The sequence below is a fragment of the Oncorhynchus gorbuscha genome, linkage group LG12 (assembly GCF_021184085.1).
Source record: "Oncorhynchus gorbuscha isolate QuinsamMale2020 ecotype Even-year linkage group LG12, OgorEven_v1.0, whole genome shotgun sequence".
Lineage (NCBI taxonomy): Eukaryota > Metazoa > Chordata > Actinopteri > Salmoniformes > Salmonidae > Oncorhynchus > Oncorhynchus gorbuscha.
Window position 1 is genome coordinate 10707047 of NC_060184.1, and position 19117 is coordinate 10726163.

The 19117-nt window shown below is 40.9% G+C and overlaps 1 protein-coding gene across 1 annotated transcript in view; it reads right to left on the bottom strand.

Moving 5' to 3' along the window:
- Window positions 1-7831, bottom strand: part of LOC123990515 (B-cell lymphoma/leukemia 11B-like) — a 52977-nt gene extending 45146 nt beyond the window's left edge. Inside the window, exon 1 of the mRNA XM_046291070.1 lies at window positions 6893-7831. Coding sequence (XP_046147026.1) covers window positions 6893-6956 — 64 coding nt within the window. The 5' untranslated portion in view covers window positions 6957-7831. The remainder of the gene's footprint in view (window positions 1-6892) is intronic.
- Between the last annotated feature and the right edge of the window lie 11286 nt (window positions 7832-19117).

Genomic DNA, 19117 nt, shown 5'->3' on the forward strand with positions numbered 1-19117 from the left:
ATGTATTGCCTACATCGACAAAATCATAAACGGGATTTTACGTCTCCATTTAAATCACTGTCAATCCACTGTCATCACTATCATCCGTCACTATCATCATTATCATGGACGTCATCACTATCATCCGTCACTATCATCGCTATCATGGACGTCATCACTATCATCCGTCGCTATCATCGCTATCATGGACGTCATCACTATCATCCGTCGCTATCATCGCTATCATGGACGTCATCACTATCCTCCGTTGCTATCATCACTATCATGGACGTCATCACTATCATCCGTCGCTATCATCGCTATCATGGACGTCATCACTATCATCCGTCGCTATCATCGCTATCATGGACGTCATCACTATCATCCGTCGCTACCATGGACGTCATCACTATCATCCGTCGCTATCATCGCTATCATGGACGTCATCACTATCATCCGTCGCTATCATCGCTATCATGGACGTCATCACTATCATCCGTCGCTACCATGGACGTCATCACTATCATACGTTGCTATCATCGCTATCATGGACGTCATCACTATCATCCGTCGCTATCGTCGCTATCATGGACGTCATCACTATCATCCGTCGCTATCATGAACGTCATCACTATCATCCGTCGCTATCATCGCTATCATGGACGTCATCACTATCATCCGTCGCTATCGTCGCTATCACGGACGTCATCACTATCATCCGTCGCTATCGTCGCTATCATGGACGTCATCACTATCATCCGTCGCTATCGTCGCTATCATGGACGTCATCACTATCATCCGTCGCTATCATCGCTATCACGGACGTCCCTAAGATCAACCTCATTGAATGTGGTATTGTTATCTGAAAAAACAAGGAACATTTTAACTTTATCGGTCCTGAGATGTCCAGCCCTTATTTTTAGGCTCACAATTCTGTGTTTTGCCATGTTATTTTTTAGGATAACCAGGACTACAAGTAGAAGACCAAACTATTTGACATAAACAATTTTACTGATAAAAGTAAATCAAATCAACCATTTTTTTACCAGGTTTGTGCTTTGGCAGACCAGATGTATTTATCAGGTCTGTCTGCAAAAGCAGGAACCTGATAAAACATGTATTTACATGGATGCTGTAAGTACAGAAATGGTTTGCTCACTGGGAAATGAATATCCAACTAGTCAGTGACAACTGTGTGGAGTTTGTGACAGCAAGGACAGCGGAGTCAATCACCACCTTCCGGAGACACCTGAAACCCCACCTCTTTAAGGAATACCTAGGATAGGATAAGTAATCCTTCTCAAACCCCCCCCCCCTTTAAGATTTAGATGCACTATTGTAAAGTGACTGTTCTACTGGATGTCATAAGGTGAATGCACCAATTTGTAAGTCGCTCTGGATAAGAGCGTCTGCTAAATGACTTAAATGTAATGTTAAATGCAACTCTGTGAATTTATGCGAGTTTATTACAGTATTATAGACACTATGTCCTGTTAAGCCCTTACCTTCTTACGACTCTTGTGTAGCTGGTGTAGTCTCAGCGTTTCATATATAGCTTTTATTAGTTTGTAGCTCAAACCATTGGGACTCTACAGACATTTGTTGTCTAAAAGACCCGGCTCCGGGCCTCTTCTGCCCTTGTCTTACAAACACCGCTGTAGCTCAGCCCCCGTTAATCACACAGAATAATGCTTGGTATCTACGGATGCAGATGGAATAGACGAAGCCAGTGGTACTACACAGTCTGTACACAATGTTTAAAAGGGGTTATAAGTCCAAAACGCGCTGACGATAGGGTGGGACTCATTGGCTTTTTAACAACTCATTCTTTGTATAATGTAATGCTAATGGTCAAAATCATCTGTAATCATCTTCTCCTCGTGAATCATAACGTCAGATTCACTCCAGATTTGGGATTAAGACTCATTACATCAGTCTTTAATGGTTTTGATAGAAAAAAATTGTTGTTGCATTCAAATATGTCCGCTCTGTACCTATAGATGTACGTTAGCACATGTACTAGTGCTAAAAAGAAATACAGGAAAAATCTTCTCATGAATCATAAATCAGATTGATTCCAGATTTGGTATATATGAACTCAATGAATTAGCCAATGATTTGAGAATGATTAGTTGCTGAATTCAACGTCGACCACGCTACACCACTAGGTGGCACTATATCACACCAGGGCTTTTTAAGAACTGAACCCATGGACATGGGGCCATGAAACTTGGTATGTAAACCTTATGTATATATCCTTAGAATCTGTGTGAATATAAAGTCAATGCAACTTTAGATGGCTGCACCAGACCAGTTGGTGGCACTATAGATGTCATTGGCACCAGACCAGTTGGTGGCACTATAGATGTCATTTTCACCAGACCAGTTGGTGGTACTATAGATGTCATTGGCACCAGACCAGTTGGTGGTACTATAGATGTCATTGGCACCAGACCAGTTGGTGGTACTATAGATGTCATTGGCACCAGACCAGTTGGTGGTACTATAGATGTCATTGGCACCAGACCAGTTGGTGGTACTATAGATGTCATTGGCACCAGACCAGTTGGTGGTACTATAGATGTCATTGGCACCAGTGGCACCCAAACATACTAGATCAATAACTATTGGTCAAGTGGACTTTGTCTTGAGCAAAGGAATGTTAGATTTAAATTATATGTGAAATATTGTTAAAATAACACAGAAAATATTTTACTTATCTTAACATAAACCATTAGTCAAATTGACCCCAAAGATTTGTAAATAAACTCAATACATTAAGTAATGACTTAAAAATGAAAATATTTAACCTATATTTAACTAGGCAAGTCAGTTAAGAACAAATTCTTATTTACAATGACAGCCTACTCCGGCCAAATCTAGACGATGCTGGGCCAATTGTGTGCCGCCTTATGGGAGTCCCAATCACGGCGGGATGTGATACAGCCTGCATTTGAACCAGGTCCTATAGTGATGCCTCTAGCACTGAGATGCAGTGCCTTAGACCACTGCGTCACGCAGGAGCCTGTGAATTTAAGAATGATTACCTGCGGCATTCAAGGTAACCAGCCTACAGCACTAGGCTAAACTACACTTGCGTCAACCATGGCATTGAGAGAAAAACGTGGTAATGCTTTCAGTGATTGCACATAACGGAAAATAGTTCCTACATGATAGAGTGCTTGCTTTGTTATCCAACTGATCGTGTCCTTTCTGTCATCCTGTGAACCCCGTTCATAGCTGCTCAAAGCTACATTTTATACTCTTTTTGCAAAACAAAGTAGTTTGTAGTTCCAGTAGTTAGCTACAACGCTACAAAAAAGTAATTAACTACAGGTAATACCACCAAGCTACTGTAAAATGTACTTGAATTACTAGTTGAACTACTCCCCAACACTGTCCTTTAGCCTCTGGTCTCACCCTCCCTCCCTCCCTCCTTATACGCACCTCCGTCCCTCTCCCCTTCCCTCCCTCCCCCCTTCTTATACGCACCTCCCTCCTTATACGCACCTCCCTCCCTCCTTATACGCACCTCCGTCCCTCTCCCCTTCCCTCCCTCTCTCCCTCCTCTCCCTACCAGATGGGTGTATTGCCTCCAGGGCTAACCTGGGGGTTATGGCATGATACAAGGCAGCTCGCCCAGTATCGGTTCACACACATATGAGCACACTACGTGTATTTGGCTTAATTCATTTGCAGGGCCTATACTGTAAATACAGGCATGGACACATGCAAACACACAAAACCTCACACACACGCGCAATGCGTATGTACACACGCAGACACAGGTGGACAGAATTAGGGACAGGTGGAGAGACAGATGGGCAGATGGACACATACAAATTATAAATTATCTTTCTCTTGTTCTCTCCCTCTCTGTCTTTCTCTCTTTCCTAGTTTATAGTCTAATTACATTTCTTTCATAGAAAATATGCATTGTATTTAACGTTAAAGTTGAATCGTTTAAATCCTATGGCTTAGCGTTATGCCAGGAACTGTTCTGTGCTTCCCAGTCATAAATACATACACGCCCACATGCAAACACACACACACACTCACAGTTTCAGATATTCGCTATAGATAACTAGGTTGTCGTTGAAGAAGCATTTTCAAACTTTTTGAAATATTTGAACACACGGTTCATTTCGTAGCTATATAAGCAAATGAGCCATAGGTGTGTAGGAGTTATTATAGTGGTGGAATGTCCCCTGAGCCCTGTGTGATGTTACGAGCTGCATCCCGAGGGCTGTTGATGAACTTAAACACAGACCTGCCTCGGGCTCACCTGTCCATCATCCTCACCGATTCTTCAACTGAAAAACGGGTGATTTGTGAGACAGAAAACAACACCCTTTCCTGCTGCTAACCCTACAATGCAGATGTAGCATCTCTTACAAACCTGTTACATCTCCCGTCCTTTCAGTAATACATGTAATCTAATAACACTTACAGTGGGCGCAGGCAATGGGCCTGTACCTATTTCAGTTCTACTCATGAGCACATTATATGCGTACATGGGGAAGGGGATTGCTGTGAACGACACCTGATGAAAACAACTGTAATACAAAACTCCTGTCCTCGTCCTGCAGCAACTGACCAGGTTGCTGATTGAACTGCTATCATGTTAGACTTCTCTCACCTGCTATGAAGAGAGAATGACTGCACTTGAATTTGATTACTCAGGCCTATTGATAACCAATGGCTGCTGCTGTCTGATAGCCGACAGCGGGAATCCAGTCCCAGCTGCAGCAAGCAGGGATCCAACAACTGCAGAGCATCTCGTATATAGGGTGCATGCCTACGCTACAACAGTATTACAAGTCACATCAGCACGCAAGGTTAGACCACAACTGAAGGTAACAGGATCTACACTGAGAATGTTAGGCCTTCCTTTGTCTTGGGGTGAAAATTGAAACAGCCTTTGTGACATGCAAAATTATTTTGGTTCAAAATAAATTATTTTAATTTAATTCTTCAAGCTGTTATGATTATACTTGCTTTATAAAAAATATATATCTATCTATATATATATATACTTGGTATTGATATATGGGGTTGAGGGTTAAAATACTGAAAGATTAAAAAGTCATGATAGAATAATAATAAGATTTAAAGGTCCAATAAATTGAGGATAAATCCAATAAAAAGTCTACAGAGTAAATGATTATTCTACATGTTAAATAGTGTTGGGTAGGACATAATGTACCTAACCTCGCTCAACACAAAACAGATTTATCCAAAGATTACATCATAAACCTCTGTTATGAATTAGCTAGATTTAGGCCACTATGAAATTGGATTTAAGAACGGGAGAGAGCGCTGGGAAAACTCTGGATTTATTTAACTGATTTAAAGTGTGATTGTGTGACGTATTTTACTCATATGCCCACAACAATCTTCAATCAGATGTAATCTATAACATATCGGTTGGGAAATTCACTTCGATTAACTACTGATGATTACGGCATTAAGTGAAGGCCTGCCTACCCGAATCCACCAGCCTGGAATCTACGACAAGAAGCGAATCGTTTTCAAGCATTTTGGTGACGTTGGTGGTACTTTAGAGCCCCCGTCCTTTTCCAATATAAGTTATCATAGGCCTACCAGACGGCTGAACATCAACTAACTATTCGCAACCTTGATCCACATGCTATTCTTCTCTCCCAATAACTTGGTATCCAGACATGGCTTTTCGCTAATAAAGTGCAGGTCTATAATGCACAATATGCCGATAATTACCCGCAACAACTGCAGCATCTCCGGCCAAAAGAAAGAAACGATTAGACTGCATAGAATAATTATATAATCAATATTCACCTGAATGTCACGCTGACATAAATACATAGTTTTCGTCTAGCAGAAAAGGGTATAGGCAATATCATTCTCAAAATGCATGGTTGAATGGGCTAACTTGGATAATAAAGGGTTTCAGGGAAATCAGGAAGATACATTTCACGGACTGATCAAGGAATTATTGATGTCTTCTAAGTATTGGTGTGTGTGTGTGTGTGTGTGTGTGTGTGTGTGTGTGTGTGTGTGTGTGTGTGTGTGTGTGTGTGTGTGTGTGTGTGTGTGTGTGTGTGTGTGTGTGTGTGTGTGTGTGTGTGTGTGTGTGTGTGTGTGTGTGTGTGTGTGTGTGTGTGTGTGTGTGTGTGTGTGTGTGTGTGTGAGAGAGATATGGCGTAATGCACAACTAAAGTCTAATTGAATATGTTTTGAAAGGCTTCCAAGCAACCAGGATGTTATTTATCTTCGCACACAGTAGTCTATGAGTGTCACATCTCTTCTCAACAAATTGTACTTTAAAACACAAGTGCAATTTTGGTGAATTAATTTCAATAACACAATGCCTAATAGCCACTTGACATTTAGCCACAGGGACAGAAATGTACGATTCAACAATAGGCTTTTAGAATGAATAAATACATTATCTTTACATTTGGAATTGTAAATTGTGAAATAAAATAGTATGTATTTTGTTGCACAATTATTTTGGTTTTAAATGTGAATTAATTATTGGTTGAATACGCCCGAAACATTAACCTATAAAGGCTGGTTATAAACATGAATGCACGCTCGATTTATTTTTCCAGGACATCAGTAGGTCCTTACAAAGAAAGTTATTCTGGACTTTTGATTTTTCAGGTTCTTGCAAAGACTAGTTAAAAATCAGACCATTCCACCCCTCTTGCAAAGATTTTAAAAAAGTGGTTTGCATTAAACATAAATAGCTATGCTATAGAATAAGATACGTGTTTAAAATGTGTCTTGCTTGCTCCAGTATCACACCGTAAACATGTAGGCCTAAATTCATTCTAATAATTGCGCGTGGTAATGGTAATTTAATCTGGTATATAATATGCTAAATTTATTTAGGCTATTAACAATTGATCTATAAGGTGATCATACTCACGTCGTATTGTTTCTCTTTGCGACAGTGGTAGGTGCTGAGGGTTCCCCTGCTTGCGACGGGACATTGCCCCTGCATCTACTCTGGCATCGCCCGGAGACCTGCGCTTGGGGTTGGCTTGCTCCGTGATGATCCTCCGCTGGTCTGGTGCCCGGTAACTTTTTTCAAATTGCTTCCAATTCAGACGATTTACACAAAGCTACTGCAAGTGAAAATGAGCCTAGTGTGTTTGTATTGTGGTTGTTGAAAGGCGGGTAAAAACCGTTGGTCAATTGTCCAGTTCTCTTATCGCAGAATCACTCACACTAAACGCAACACCTGCAATTGCCAAAGGAAGCTTTAGGACATAACAGAAACATGCAGGTGCATGCAAATATTTCTGGAAGGTTATGTTTTGTTAATACAGCAATGGATATTGTAATAATTGCAGAGAATAACGATCATTTAAATTCCGACGAGGTGCCCTCTTCTGCAGCGCGTTGACAACTGGAGAAACCTACGGTGCATGCCACTCTTCGACCGATGGGTCAATATTCGATTCAACTGTCACCTCTTCTTCTCCTCTGATATGTTCTTAAATAATTATAACAAATTAGCTACTCATTTACGTGATGTGAGCTTTGGCCCCATTCAGTCCTCGCGGCGCGCGTCTTGGCAACGGTGAACGGAATGGCATGGAACTCTACGCTCTAGGAGTTGAGGGGGAGACGGAGACAACAGCCAGTGACAGCCAAACACCTCCTCTTTCTCTCATTCCAAACAGCGGAGGTCCAGTGTTTCCGTCTTGTTGCTTTGGGAGGACCCCTTCGTGTGTGTGTGGCTGGGGTTGCCTCTGTACAATGGGATAAGAATTCAAGTTGAAGTGCGGACGTGACGTTGCGTCCACGCTGAGAGAGACATTAGTGGGACTTGGGGGCAGTGGGGGCGACTAGCGGTGACTCGCGTGTGCCCATTGGCTTACCTGGAGTACGCGCGTTTGGCGCGTGCGGTAAGGAATCAAATGGACACAGCGCGAGGAAACCAACGCAAACCGTGTGCGCATGCAGCGCAGACAACCCGTTCCAAATCGCTTTCACAATGAGATGATGGCATATCATGTAACAGACTTCAAGGTGGATTTTGAAAAAGCTTTAAACTGTCAATAAGGCTACTTTGAGCCTGAGTCATTTGAAGACTGGGGTTTTGGGGTAAAAGCATAGACGTGATTTGGTCCAAATAAGATTTGATTCTACATTCAATAGGCTACCGACATTCGCTTTGCGTAAATGCTATAGCAATTTTTCTTAAAGATTATGTTTATTACTAATGCAGTGTTTCAGTTGTTTATCATTTTGCTAATATGTAAAATAAGACACGGAGGCCTACATAAAAAATGCTGTGCCAAAAAAACATTAGGCTATAATTAATTGAGGCATTAATGCAATAATGCATAATAAAAAAGAACCCATTGTTATGAGGACAGTATATTTTAATTTTGTGCATTAGACACTCTCAGACATGTTGGCCTATAATGATTCTTGAATTAATTGAGGTAGCAAACATTTCACATTTTAAACAATAACAATTTATGGGAAAGCAGTCCATTGTGACATGTATAACAATAGACAGACATACTGCACAGGTATGCCAAAAGGGAAATCTCCCCTGTGTTTGTCTGTGTTCTACATATTCATCTCCACCTTGTTGTGAAGCAACAGTACCCTCTGTTGGCATGACGATGTTAGCCTCCTCTAACGTTCCCCTGTGGCTGTGTGTCACTTTATTGGGTTTCATTGTACAATATGTGCATTATTAGCTAGTCTCAGAACAGTTGATCTCTCAACTGTCACATTTCCTCACATCATTTTCTCCTTTAAAAATGCCACTTAATTTGCCATAATAGGGATTTCTATACCAATTTAAATCATTCCTATTTGGACAGGATGATCAGGTCAGTCAAGTACTATGGCCTCATTGAGAGAGAAAAAACCCCACCTTCAATAACATTAAAGTGTAATGCTCTCTGGTCATCATAGATTGGATGATGAAACTGAATGACATTAGTGTATAAAGATTAACACCACAATTCCAATTATTCCAGAATGTTTGTAACATTCTTTTAGATAAATACATGCACTTAAATAGTTTTAACACTTCATACATGCAGATTTCCTAGGACCTCACCTTTGTCTGTCCAGTCACGTAGATTTCCTAGGACCTCACCTTTGTCTGTCCAGTCACGTAGATTTCCTAGGACCTCACCTTTGTCTGTCCAGTCACGCCCCAATTAGTGTAAAAGAGGGGCATCTTTAAATCTAATGAAGTATCATGTAAGTACTACAGCACACTAATTGCTATATTGTTCACATACGAATGAGGACATTTTAGTGACTGTAAAATGTAGTATGATCAAATTAAGTATGATCAAATTAAGTATGATCGAATTAAGTATGATCATATTAAAATGAACTTCATGTGGACACAATTTCCAACCGAGGCAATGACATACAACATTTATTATAGGCTGCGATGAATATTACATGAACGTACATTTTAAGAGCATTAGAAGTCTGATTGCTTGAGGCCAGGCCTATGGGATGTCCGGGACAGTCATTATTTATATAAATGAAATGTCATATCAGCTCTGTCTCAAATCAACATAACCTCAGAAGACCCTGAAGTAGAAACGGTGTACGGAAATCGAATAGGTAATCTATGTGTGTTGTCAACAAGCAGAGCGTTTTGACAAGAGGGCATTGTACACAGAGTGACTGGTATCTATATATACGTTTGTATATTTTAACAGGCAGGGCAATTAAGAGCAGATTCTCATTTACAATGAATTCTCTGTTTAACCATTTATATTGCTATTATTATTTTATCTAGTCCATTAACATTGTTACTTGATAATTCTGCTGAATTCCATAACCTATTTATTTTCTATTGTTAATCATTGTTACTCTTTTTTATAATGTGACTTGTGCTTTGGCATTATGTATCAACACATCATGCCAATAAAGGAACTTTAGATTTAAATTGATAGACAGTGACTGAGAGAAAGAGACAGACAGACAGATTGAAAGAGAGAGAGCGACATAGAGAGAGAGACAGACAGACAGATTGAAAGAGAGAGAGCGACATAGAGAGAGAGACAGACAGACAGATTGAAAGAGAGAGAGCGACATAGAGAGAGAGACAGACAGACAGATTGAAAGAGACAGACAGACAGATTGAAAGAGAGAGAGAGACATAGAGAGAGAGACAGACAGACAGATTGAAAGAGACAGACAGACAGATTGAAAGAGAGAGAGCGACATAGAGAGAGAGACAGACAGACAGATTGAAAGAGACAGACAGACAGATTGAAAGAGAGAGAGAGACATAGAGAGAGAGAGACAGACAGACAGATTGAAAGAGAGAGAGTGACATAGAGAGAGAGACAGACAGACAGATTGAAAGAGACAGACCGACAGATTGAAAGAGAGAGAGAGACATAGAGAGAGAGACAGACAGACAGATTGAAAGAGACAGACAGACAGATTGAAAGAGAGAGAGCGACATAGAGAGAGAGAGACAGATGTATATACAGTGCATTCGGATCAGTCGGAAACGATTCAGACCTATTCAGACCCCTTGAAATGTTTAATATTTTGTTACGTTACAGACTTATTCTAAAATTGATTAAATACTTTTTTTAAATCCTCAATCTACACACAATAACACATACTGACAAAGTGAAAACAGGTTTTTAGAATTGTTTGTACATTCATTACAAATAAAAACAGAAATAACTTATTTACATAAGTATTCAAACCCTTTGCTCTGAGACTTGAAATTGAGCTCAGGTGCATCCTGTTTTCCGTTGATCATCCTTAAGATTAATCATCCAGGAGTCCACCTGTAGTAAATTCAATTGATAGGACGTGATTTGGAAAGGCACACACCTGTCTATATAAGGCCCCATAGTTGAATTCCAATACAGGATTGTGTCGAGGCACAGATCTGGGGAAGGGTACCAAAAAATGTCTGTAGCATTGAAGGTCCCCAAGAAGACAGTGGCCTCCATCAATCTTTTTATTTGATTTTTTATTGTTTTTATTGAACCTTTATTTAACTAGGCAAGCCAGTTAAGAACAAATTCATATTCTTATATGTAACCACCAAGAGTCTTCACAGACTATCTGCCCGGCCAAACTGAGCAATCGGGGGAGAAGGGCCTTGGTCAGGGAGGTGACCAAGAACCGGATGGTCACTCTTACAGAGCTCCAGCAAAAGGCACATGACAGCCCGCTTGGAGTTTGCCAAAAGGACTCTCTGAAGGACTCTCAGACCAAGAGAAACAAGACTCTCTGGTCTGATGAAATCAAGATTGAACTCTTTGAACTAAATGCCATGCGTCACACCTGGAGGAAAACTGCCACCATCCCTACGGTGAAGCATGGTGGTGGCAGCATCATGCAGTGGTGATGTTTTTCAGCGGCAGGGACTGGGACACGAGTCAGGATCGAGGCAAAGATCAACAGAGCAATGTACAGAGAGATCCTTGATGAAAACCTGCTCCAGAGCGCTCAGGACCTTAGACTGGGGCGAAGGTTCACTTTCCATTAGGACAACGACCCTAAGCATACAGCCAAGATAACGCAGGATTGGCTTTGGGACAAGTCACTGAATGTCCTTGAGTGGCCCAGCCAGAGCCCGGACTTGAACCCGATCGAACATCTCTGGAGAGACCTGAAAATGGCTGTGTAGCGACGCTCCCCATCCAACCTGAGAGAGGATCTGCAGAGAAGAATAGGAGAAACTCCCCAAATACAGGTGTGCCAAGCTTGTAGCATCATATACCCAAGAAGACTCAAGGCTGTAATCGCTGGCAAAGGTGCTTAACAAACTACTGAGTAAAGTGTCTGAATAATTATGTAAATGTGATATTTCATTTATTTTTATACATTTGCAAAATGTTCTAAAAAACAGTTTTTGCTTTGTCAATGTCAAAAACATTGAATCCATTTTAGAATAAGGCTATAAAGTAACAAAATGTGGAAAAAGTTGAGGGGTCTGAATACTTTCCACTGTATATATATATATATATATACACACACACACAGTATAGAGAGCGAGAGAAATAGAGAGAGAGCAAGGAAAAGAGAGAGAGAGAAACAGAGAAACAGAGAAGCAGAGAAACAGAGAGAGAAGTTACACACTCTTACCATGATCCCTCCGGCTCCCTGAGTCCCAGCTCCCTGATCCTTACCCCTTGGGTTCCTCAATAAAACATCAGTATAGCTCCATGATGGCGGATCGCTGTTGGCTCGGGGCAAAGACAGTTATAGCCCGGTAGCATCGGGCCAAGACACCACAACATACTGCTTGTGGACTCAGGAAAGTTTTTAAGTCCAAAGTGTTGCTTCTGAGGAGACAAGTTTGGCGTGTCAGCGCTGTGTGAGTACTGTGTTAGGGAAAGACCATGAGACTAAAGTAACTGAAACACTGGAGGGCATTCAACACAAGGAATTGGAAATGACTGTAAAGCTAAGGACATTAAGGTCTTTACAAGTAAGGGCTGAAAATGTACAGTGTGGTCATGGAAATGCTATTGAATAACAACATAACATACATCAAATCAAATCAAATCAAATTTATTTATATAGCCCTTCGTACATCAGCTGATATCTCAAAGTGCTGTACAGAAACCCAGCCTAAAACCCCAAACAGCAAACAATGCAGGTGTAAAAGCACGGTGGCTAGGAAAAACTCCCTAGAAAGGCCAAAACCTAGGAAGAAACCTAGAGAGGAACCGGGCTATGTGGGGTGGCCAGTCCTCTTCTGGCTACATGCATTAATGCAATCCGCCAATGAACATTTCCAAAGAGCATGGGTTCTCTACAGAGTCCCAATTGTAATAGCAAAAAAACATCAAAGCAGCCAAGTGAAATGTGATTTACGGTGAGCTCCAAAAGTATTGGGACAGAGACACATTGCTGGTTGTTGTGGCTCTGTACTCCAGCACTTTGGAATTGAAACGTGACAACATAAGTGACTCCAAATTTACACAATAGATTATTTATCATTCATTTCTATTGGGCACAAAATAATCTGAAACACATCAAAAACAAACAGCAAATGCATCTAACGAGTTTGTAGAGTCACAAGCTGTATGTTGTCATTGTGTGCTAGAAGTATGGCCCCAAATACTATACTTATGACATATTTAATACACAATCTGTATAAGTACATTTGTTCCAATACTAGTTGTCCTCTAAAATTGGCGACTATGTACAAAAAGTGCTGTAATTTCTAAATGGTTCACTCGATATGGATGAAAATACCCTCAATTTAAAGCTGACAGTCTACACTTCAACCTCGTGGTTGTTGTATCATTTCAAATCAAAAGTGCTGGAGTACAGAGCCAAAACAGCAACAACAGAAGATTGAGCTCACAGTACAGGTTAAATAATTTAACATCACGTGAAAAAGGACAATGAGAAAACAAAGAGAGGTTCACTGTAGGGACACATCACGGTTAATAGGAATATTGCTCTGGGATTTGCTTATAGTGGCTCATTATGCATTGTTTAATATTAATACAGAAGAAATGAGTATATTATTCATGAGATTATTTACTGTGTGTGTGTGTGTGTGTGTGTGTGTGTGTGTGTGTGTGTGTGTGTGTGTGTGTGTGTGTGTGTGTGTGTGTGTGTGTGTGTGTGTGTGTGTGTGTGTGTGTGTGTGTGTGTGTGTGTGTGTGTGTGTGTGTGTGTGTGTGTGTCCTACGGCCTGAGTGACAGATTAAGATCTCTTGCTATGGGCAACAAACTACCAGACAAGACTTGCAACAGTGGCCCATGGCACACAATGTGACAACTCTTCCCACAGTTAATAGGCTTTTGTCTGAGAAGGGGTTAATAATGCATGCAGATTCCAGATTTTAATTGGGATTAAGTAAATGTTTCAAAGCTGTCTGTTCTCTGGGAGTTGGGCGATAGATTCACATAGAGATAATGGGAAGAGATGAGCGAGGCTATTGGGAGCCGATTGCCTCATGTTCTTGGACACAACCCGACACACATTAGTTGTGACAGGGACAATTTATCTCCTTCCTTCAACCAAATACAAATCAGATGATTTTGTTTGACTGAAACTTGAGTGATGGGGAAAGAGTTTGTTTCACCATTCTAGTCAACTCTGAAATTGCAAACACATTGCCCACTATGGACTGATGTATTAGTCAAATCTATCAACTTGATTGTGCAGTAGGCCGAGTTTGTCCCTCAATGAATAATGTCTGGTGTTCAACCTTCCCAAGTTCTCTCACGTCACCCCGCTCCTCCGCTCTCTCCACTGGCTTCCAGTTGAAGCTCGCATCCGCTACAAGACCATGGTGCTTGCCTACGGAGCTGTGAGGGGAACGGCACCTCAGTACCTCCAGGCTCTGATCAGGCCCTACACCCAAACAAGGGCACTGTGTTCATCCACCTCTGGCCTGCTCGCCTCCCTATCACTGAGGAAGTACAGTTCCCGCTCAGCCCAGTCAAAACTGTTCGCTGCTCTGGCCCCCCAATGGTGGAACAAACTCCCTCACGACGCCAGGACAGCGGAGTCAATCACCACCTTCCGGAGACACCTGAAACCCCACCTCTTTAAGGAATACCTATGATAGGATAAAGTAATCCTTCTACCCCACCCCCCTCCTTAAAAGATTTAGATGCAAAGTGGCTGTTCCACTGGATGTCATAAGGTGAATGCACCAATTTGTAAGTCACTCTGGATAAGAGCGTCTGCTAAATGACTTAAATGTAAATGTGAATGTAAATGTGAATGTGAATGTAAATGTAAATGTGAATGTAAATGTAAATGTGAATGTAAATGTGAATGTAAATGTAAATGTGAATGTAAATGTGAATGTAAATGTAAATGTGAATGTAAATGTAAATGTAAATGTGAATGTAAATGTAAATGTAAATGTGAATGTAAATGTAAATGTGAATGTAAATGTAAATGTGAATGTGAATGTAAATGTGAATGTAATATCTGTAATGTCTTCAGTAAAAGAGGCAACTAGACAATCCAATCCAAACCCTATATATTTATCAATTTGTCCAGTAGTAAATTAATGCATTGACTCCCCCCCTTGAAAATGTATTAATACAAAATGTTGTACATTTTGAACAGATATGCATTGGATCAGTCTAAAACTTTGCACGTACACTGCTGCCATCTAGTGGCCAAAATATAAATTGTGCTTGGGCTGGAATAATGCATTATGGCCTTTCTCTTGCATTTCAAAGATGATGGTACAAAAAAAACTTACGTTTTTTTCTTTATATTATATTTGACCAGATCTAAAGTTATATTCTCCTACATTAATTTCACATTAACACAAACTTCAAAGTTTTTTATTTCAAATGGTATCAAGAATATGCATATCCTTGCTTCAGGTCCTGAGCTACAGGCAGTTAGATTTGGGTATGTCATTTCAGGAGAAAATGGGAAAAAGGGTCCGATCCTGAAAATATCAAATAAACTCATTCAAAAAAGCTCATATGCGTCATAACCACTACACACACAAACGATATAATATTATTTTATGATCAGTTTACTTCCCATAGTAAAATTATGCATGGGTCTTCAATATTGATTAAATTGTTACAGTATTGGGATGCAGCCAAAACACCGTTCTGTGTGGGCCTGCCTGCCTGCCTGTTTCCAACATGCTCTGGTTAAGAATAAAGCAACAAGGTTTATAAAGTTACTCTCTCGCTTCATCTACTGTATAGTTCCAGTTCCATGGGTATAACAGTCTGACATCAAACATGAACAACAAGCCACGTCGTATAGCGTCCTCAAAACTGATGTTAGCCACTGCTTCTACTCACCACCAACCACAGTTTAAACTATTTTTTTTACCAGCTTCCTTTATTTTAATGGATGGCCTTTCAATGTTTAGTCGCTGATGAGCACCAAGACATTGTATCTCTACATTTCTTTCATAATGCTAAATTTGAAAATGATTTGCTAGGCGATAATCAGCATAGTAACTTTTCAGTAGGTCGTGGTAAACAATGTAGCTGACACGCATCAGTCCAATCACAGTTACCGGGAAAAGACGCTGATTTATCTGTGACTTTGAGCCTCCTTGGATGGGCACTGCCAATGTAACTCTATGGCAGCACCCAATGGGGCAGAAGCGCCCTGGCCCTCAGTGTGCTCTCCTAGTAGGTCCCGTGAGTAAACATCACCCCGAGTCAATCACTCGCTACAAAAGAAGATCTACGATGCCTACGCTCTGTGCTTCCTCTGGCTGCCCTTCCGCCACAGAAGGCACTGAGTGAGGGTGAAACTGCTCCATTCTGGAATGACCTTACTCAAATAAAATGTACCAAAACAATAATATGACAGAGAGGAGTCAAGTATGCTGCTTATTAACGCAAGCAATTACTTTATTTACATTGTTTGCTAGCTGTTATCATATAATATTGAGACACGAATGTATACCAGCATTACATGCAAAACAGCGCCATCTTCTGGACAGTGGCGGGGCTGTGGCCACTGATGGATTTGTTTCATTTATCCATCCATGAACTCGGACTGACCATTGAACTCCTTTTACTGAGGTATAATAAGAATTGGAGACCGCGTCGAAAATGTCCGACCTGTTGGTTTCAAGGTGATGTACTAAGGTTTTATACGCCGATTCATGGACCGTCTATATCCGGGTTGCATCCGGTTATACGGACCAACATCACATGCTCACTAGCACTCATTATGCTTTCATGACAACTGGGAACTTGGGGAAAAAACGAGGTCAAATCTTGACGTCAGTGTTTTTCAGGTCGGAAAGTCGGAGCAAAAGAAAGAGGCCAGACTTGGATTTCCGAGTTGGATGACCTTTCAAAACGAATTTACCCAGTCAGAACTCGTTTTTCCTGAGTTCCCAGTTGTCATGAACGCATTGAATTCGGAAGTCAGGGAATTCCGAGTTCCCAGTCCCCAGTTGTTTTGAACGCTGTAACAGTGCACACAGGGAGCAGTGTGAGTTGCGACGACGTCATCACTTTGTCAAAAAACACGGGAGACATAGGATTTAATTAATTTTTTATTAAACTAGGCAAGTCGGTTAAGAACAAATTATTAATTATAATGACGGCCTCCTGCGGAGACGGGAGATAAATATATATATATATATGTATAGGATGAAACACACATCACGACAAGAGAGACACCACAAAAATACATAGAGACCTAAGACAACAACATAGCAAGGCAGAAACACGTGACAACATAGCATGGTAGCAGCACAACATGGTACAAACATTGTTGGGCACAAAGGGCAAGAAGGCAGAGCCAAAAATACATCATGCAAAGCAGCCACAACTGTCAGTAAGAGTGTCCATGATTGAGTTTTTGAATAAAACTGTTTGTTGCTGCTTGTTCCAGTCGCTAGCAGGAACGAACTGAAAAGTGCAGCAACCAAGGGATGTGTGTGCTTTGGGGACCTTTAACAGAATGTGACTGGCAGAACGGGTGTTGTATGTGGAGGATGAGGGCTGCAGTAGATAGATAGGGGGGGAGTGAGGCTTAAGAGGGTTTTATAAATAAGCATCAACCAGTGGGTCTTGCGACAGGTATACAGAGATGACCAGTTTACAGAGGAGTCTAAAGTGCAGTGATGTGTCCTATAAGGAGCATTGGTGGCAAATCTGATGGCCGAATGGTAAAGAACATCTAGCCGCTCGAAGGCACACACCTGCCGATCTATAAATTACGTATCTGGCAGTCTAGCATGGGTAGGATGGTCATTTGAACCAGGGTTAGTTTGACAGCTGGGGTGAAAGAGGAGCGATTACGATAGAGGAAACCAAGTCTAGATTCAACTTTAGCCTGCAGCTTTGATACGTGCTGAGAGAAGGACAGTGTACCGGAGGAATATACCATTTTAATATGTTCGGGTGTGAGTAACGGGAAAAAAATCTGTCTCAGGGACAATTATTTGAATAATTCAATGGATGCTTTGTGTCGCCTTCTTGTCTTTCTGGGCCAGTTAAACTGCAGTACCGAAGCAAAAACGGTACTTCAAGAACCGGAACACTGGCCCCTTGGCTCCTCCACATAGAAAAGTAAAGGCAAATATTTGTATAACTAACTCAAGATTAGCCAGATCCTTTCTTTTCCAATGGGAGCAAATGAATCATAGTGGGCAGAACGAGAGAAGTGGGCAGAGCCAAGCACGAGCTAGTGAGATCCTATTGGCGCGTTCTAGTATTTATTTGCATATTTCCGTTAGGGAACGCCTATGAATTGCGCGTGTCCAATCACTAAATTTGCCCTTGCACTTCTCCTAAACAACACAATTTTATAAAACTTTGGCAAAGGGTAAAGTCTACAAAATGCAGTACATTCAGTTAGTTACAGATTCTAGTTTTGGAAACAGAGAACTGTATTGGGATCAAATGTTTAATCAATGAGAAAGTTTGCAGAATGTCGGCCAAAATCCATCTTGCTACTGGATGCTTCACATTTATACAATGCAATTTCAAATGTAAGGGCTTATTGGTTTGGGAAACAAGTGAAAAGCAAGTGAAATAGATAATAAACAAAAGTGAAATAAACATTTAAAGTAACCAATACACCTCCAAAAGAAAATACATTTCTAATGTTATATTATGTGCAAATAGTACAACACAAAAGTGAAAATAAGTAAACATAATTATGGGTTGTATTTATAATAGTGTTTGCTCTTCACTGGTTGCCCTTTTCTTGTGGCAACAAGTCACAAATCTTGCTGCTGTGATGGCACACTGTGGTATTTCACCCAATAGACATGGGAGTTTATCCAAATTGGGTACTGTTTTTGAATTCTTTGTGGGTCTGTGTAATCTGGGGGCTATATTTGTCACTAATATTGTCATACATTTGGCAGGAGGTTAGGAAGTGCAGCTCAGTTTCCACCTCATTTTGTGGACAGTGTGCACATAACCTGTCTTCTCTTGAGAGCCAGGTCTGCCTACCGCGGCCTTTCTCAAAAGCAAGGCCATGCTCACTGAGTCTGTACATAGTAAACCGTCCTTAAGTTTGGTCAGTCACAGTGATCAGGTATTCTGCCACTGTGTACACAAGTTAGGGCCAAATAGCATCCTAGTTTGGGCAGTTTTTTTTCAATGTTAATTCTTTCCAATGTGTCAACTAATTATCTTTTTTTGTTTTTTCATGATTTGGAACACGATTTGGATATATCTGGCTCATTGTTCTATC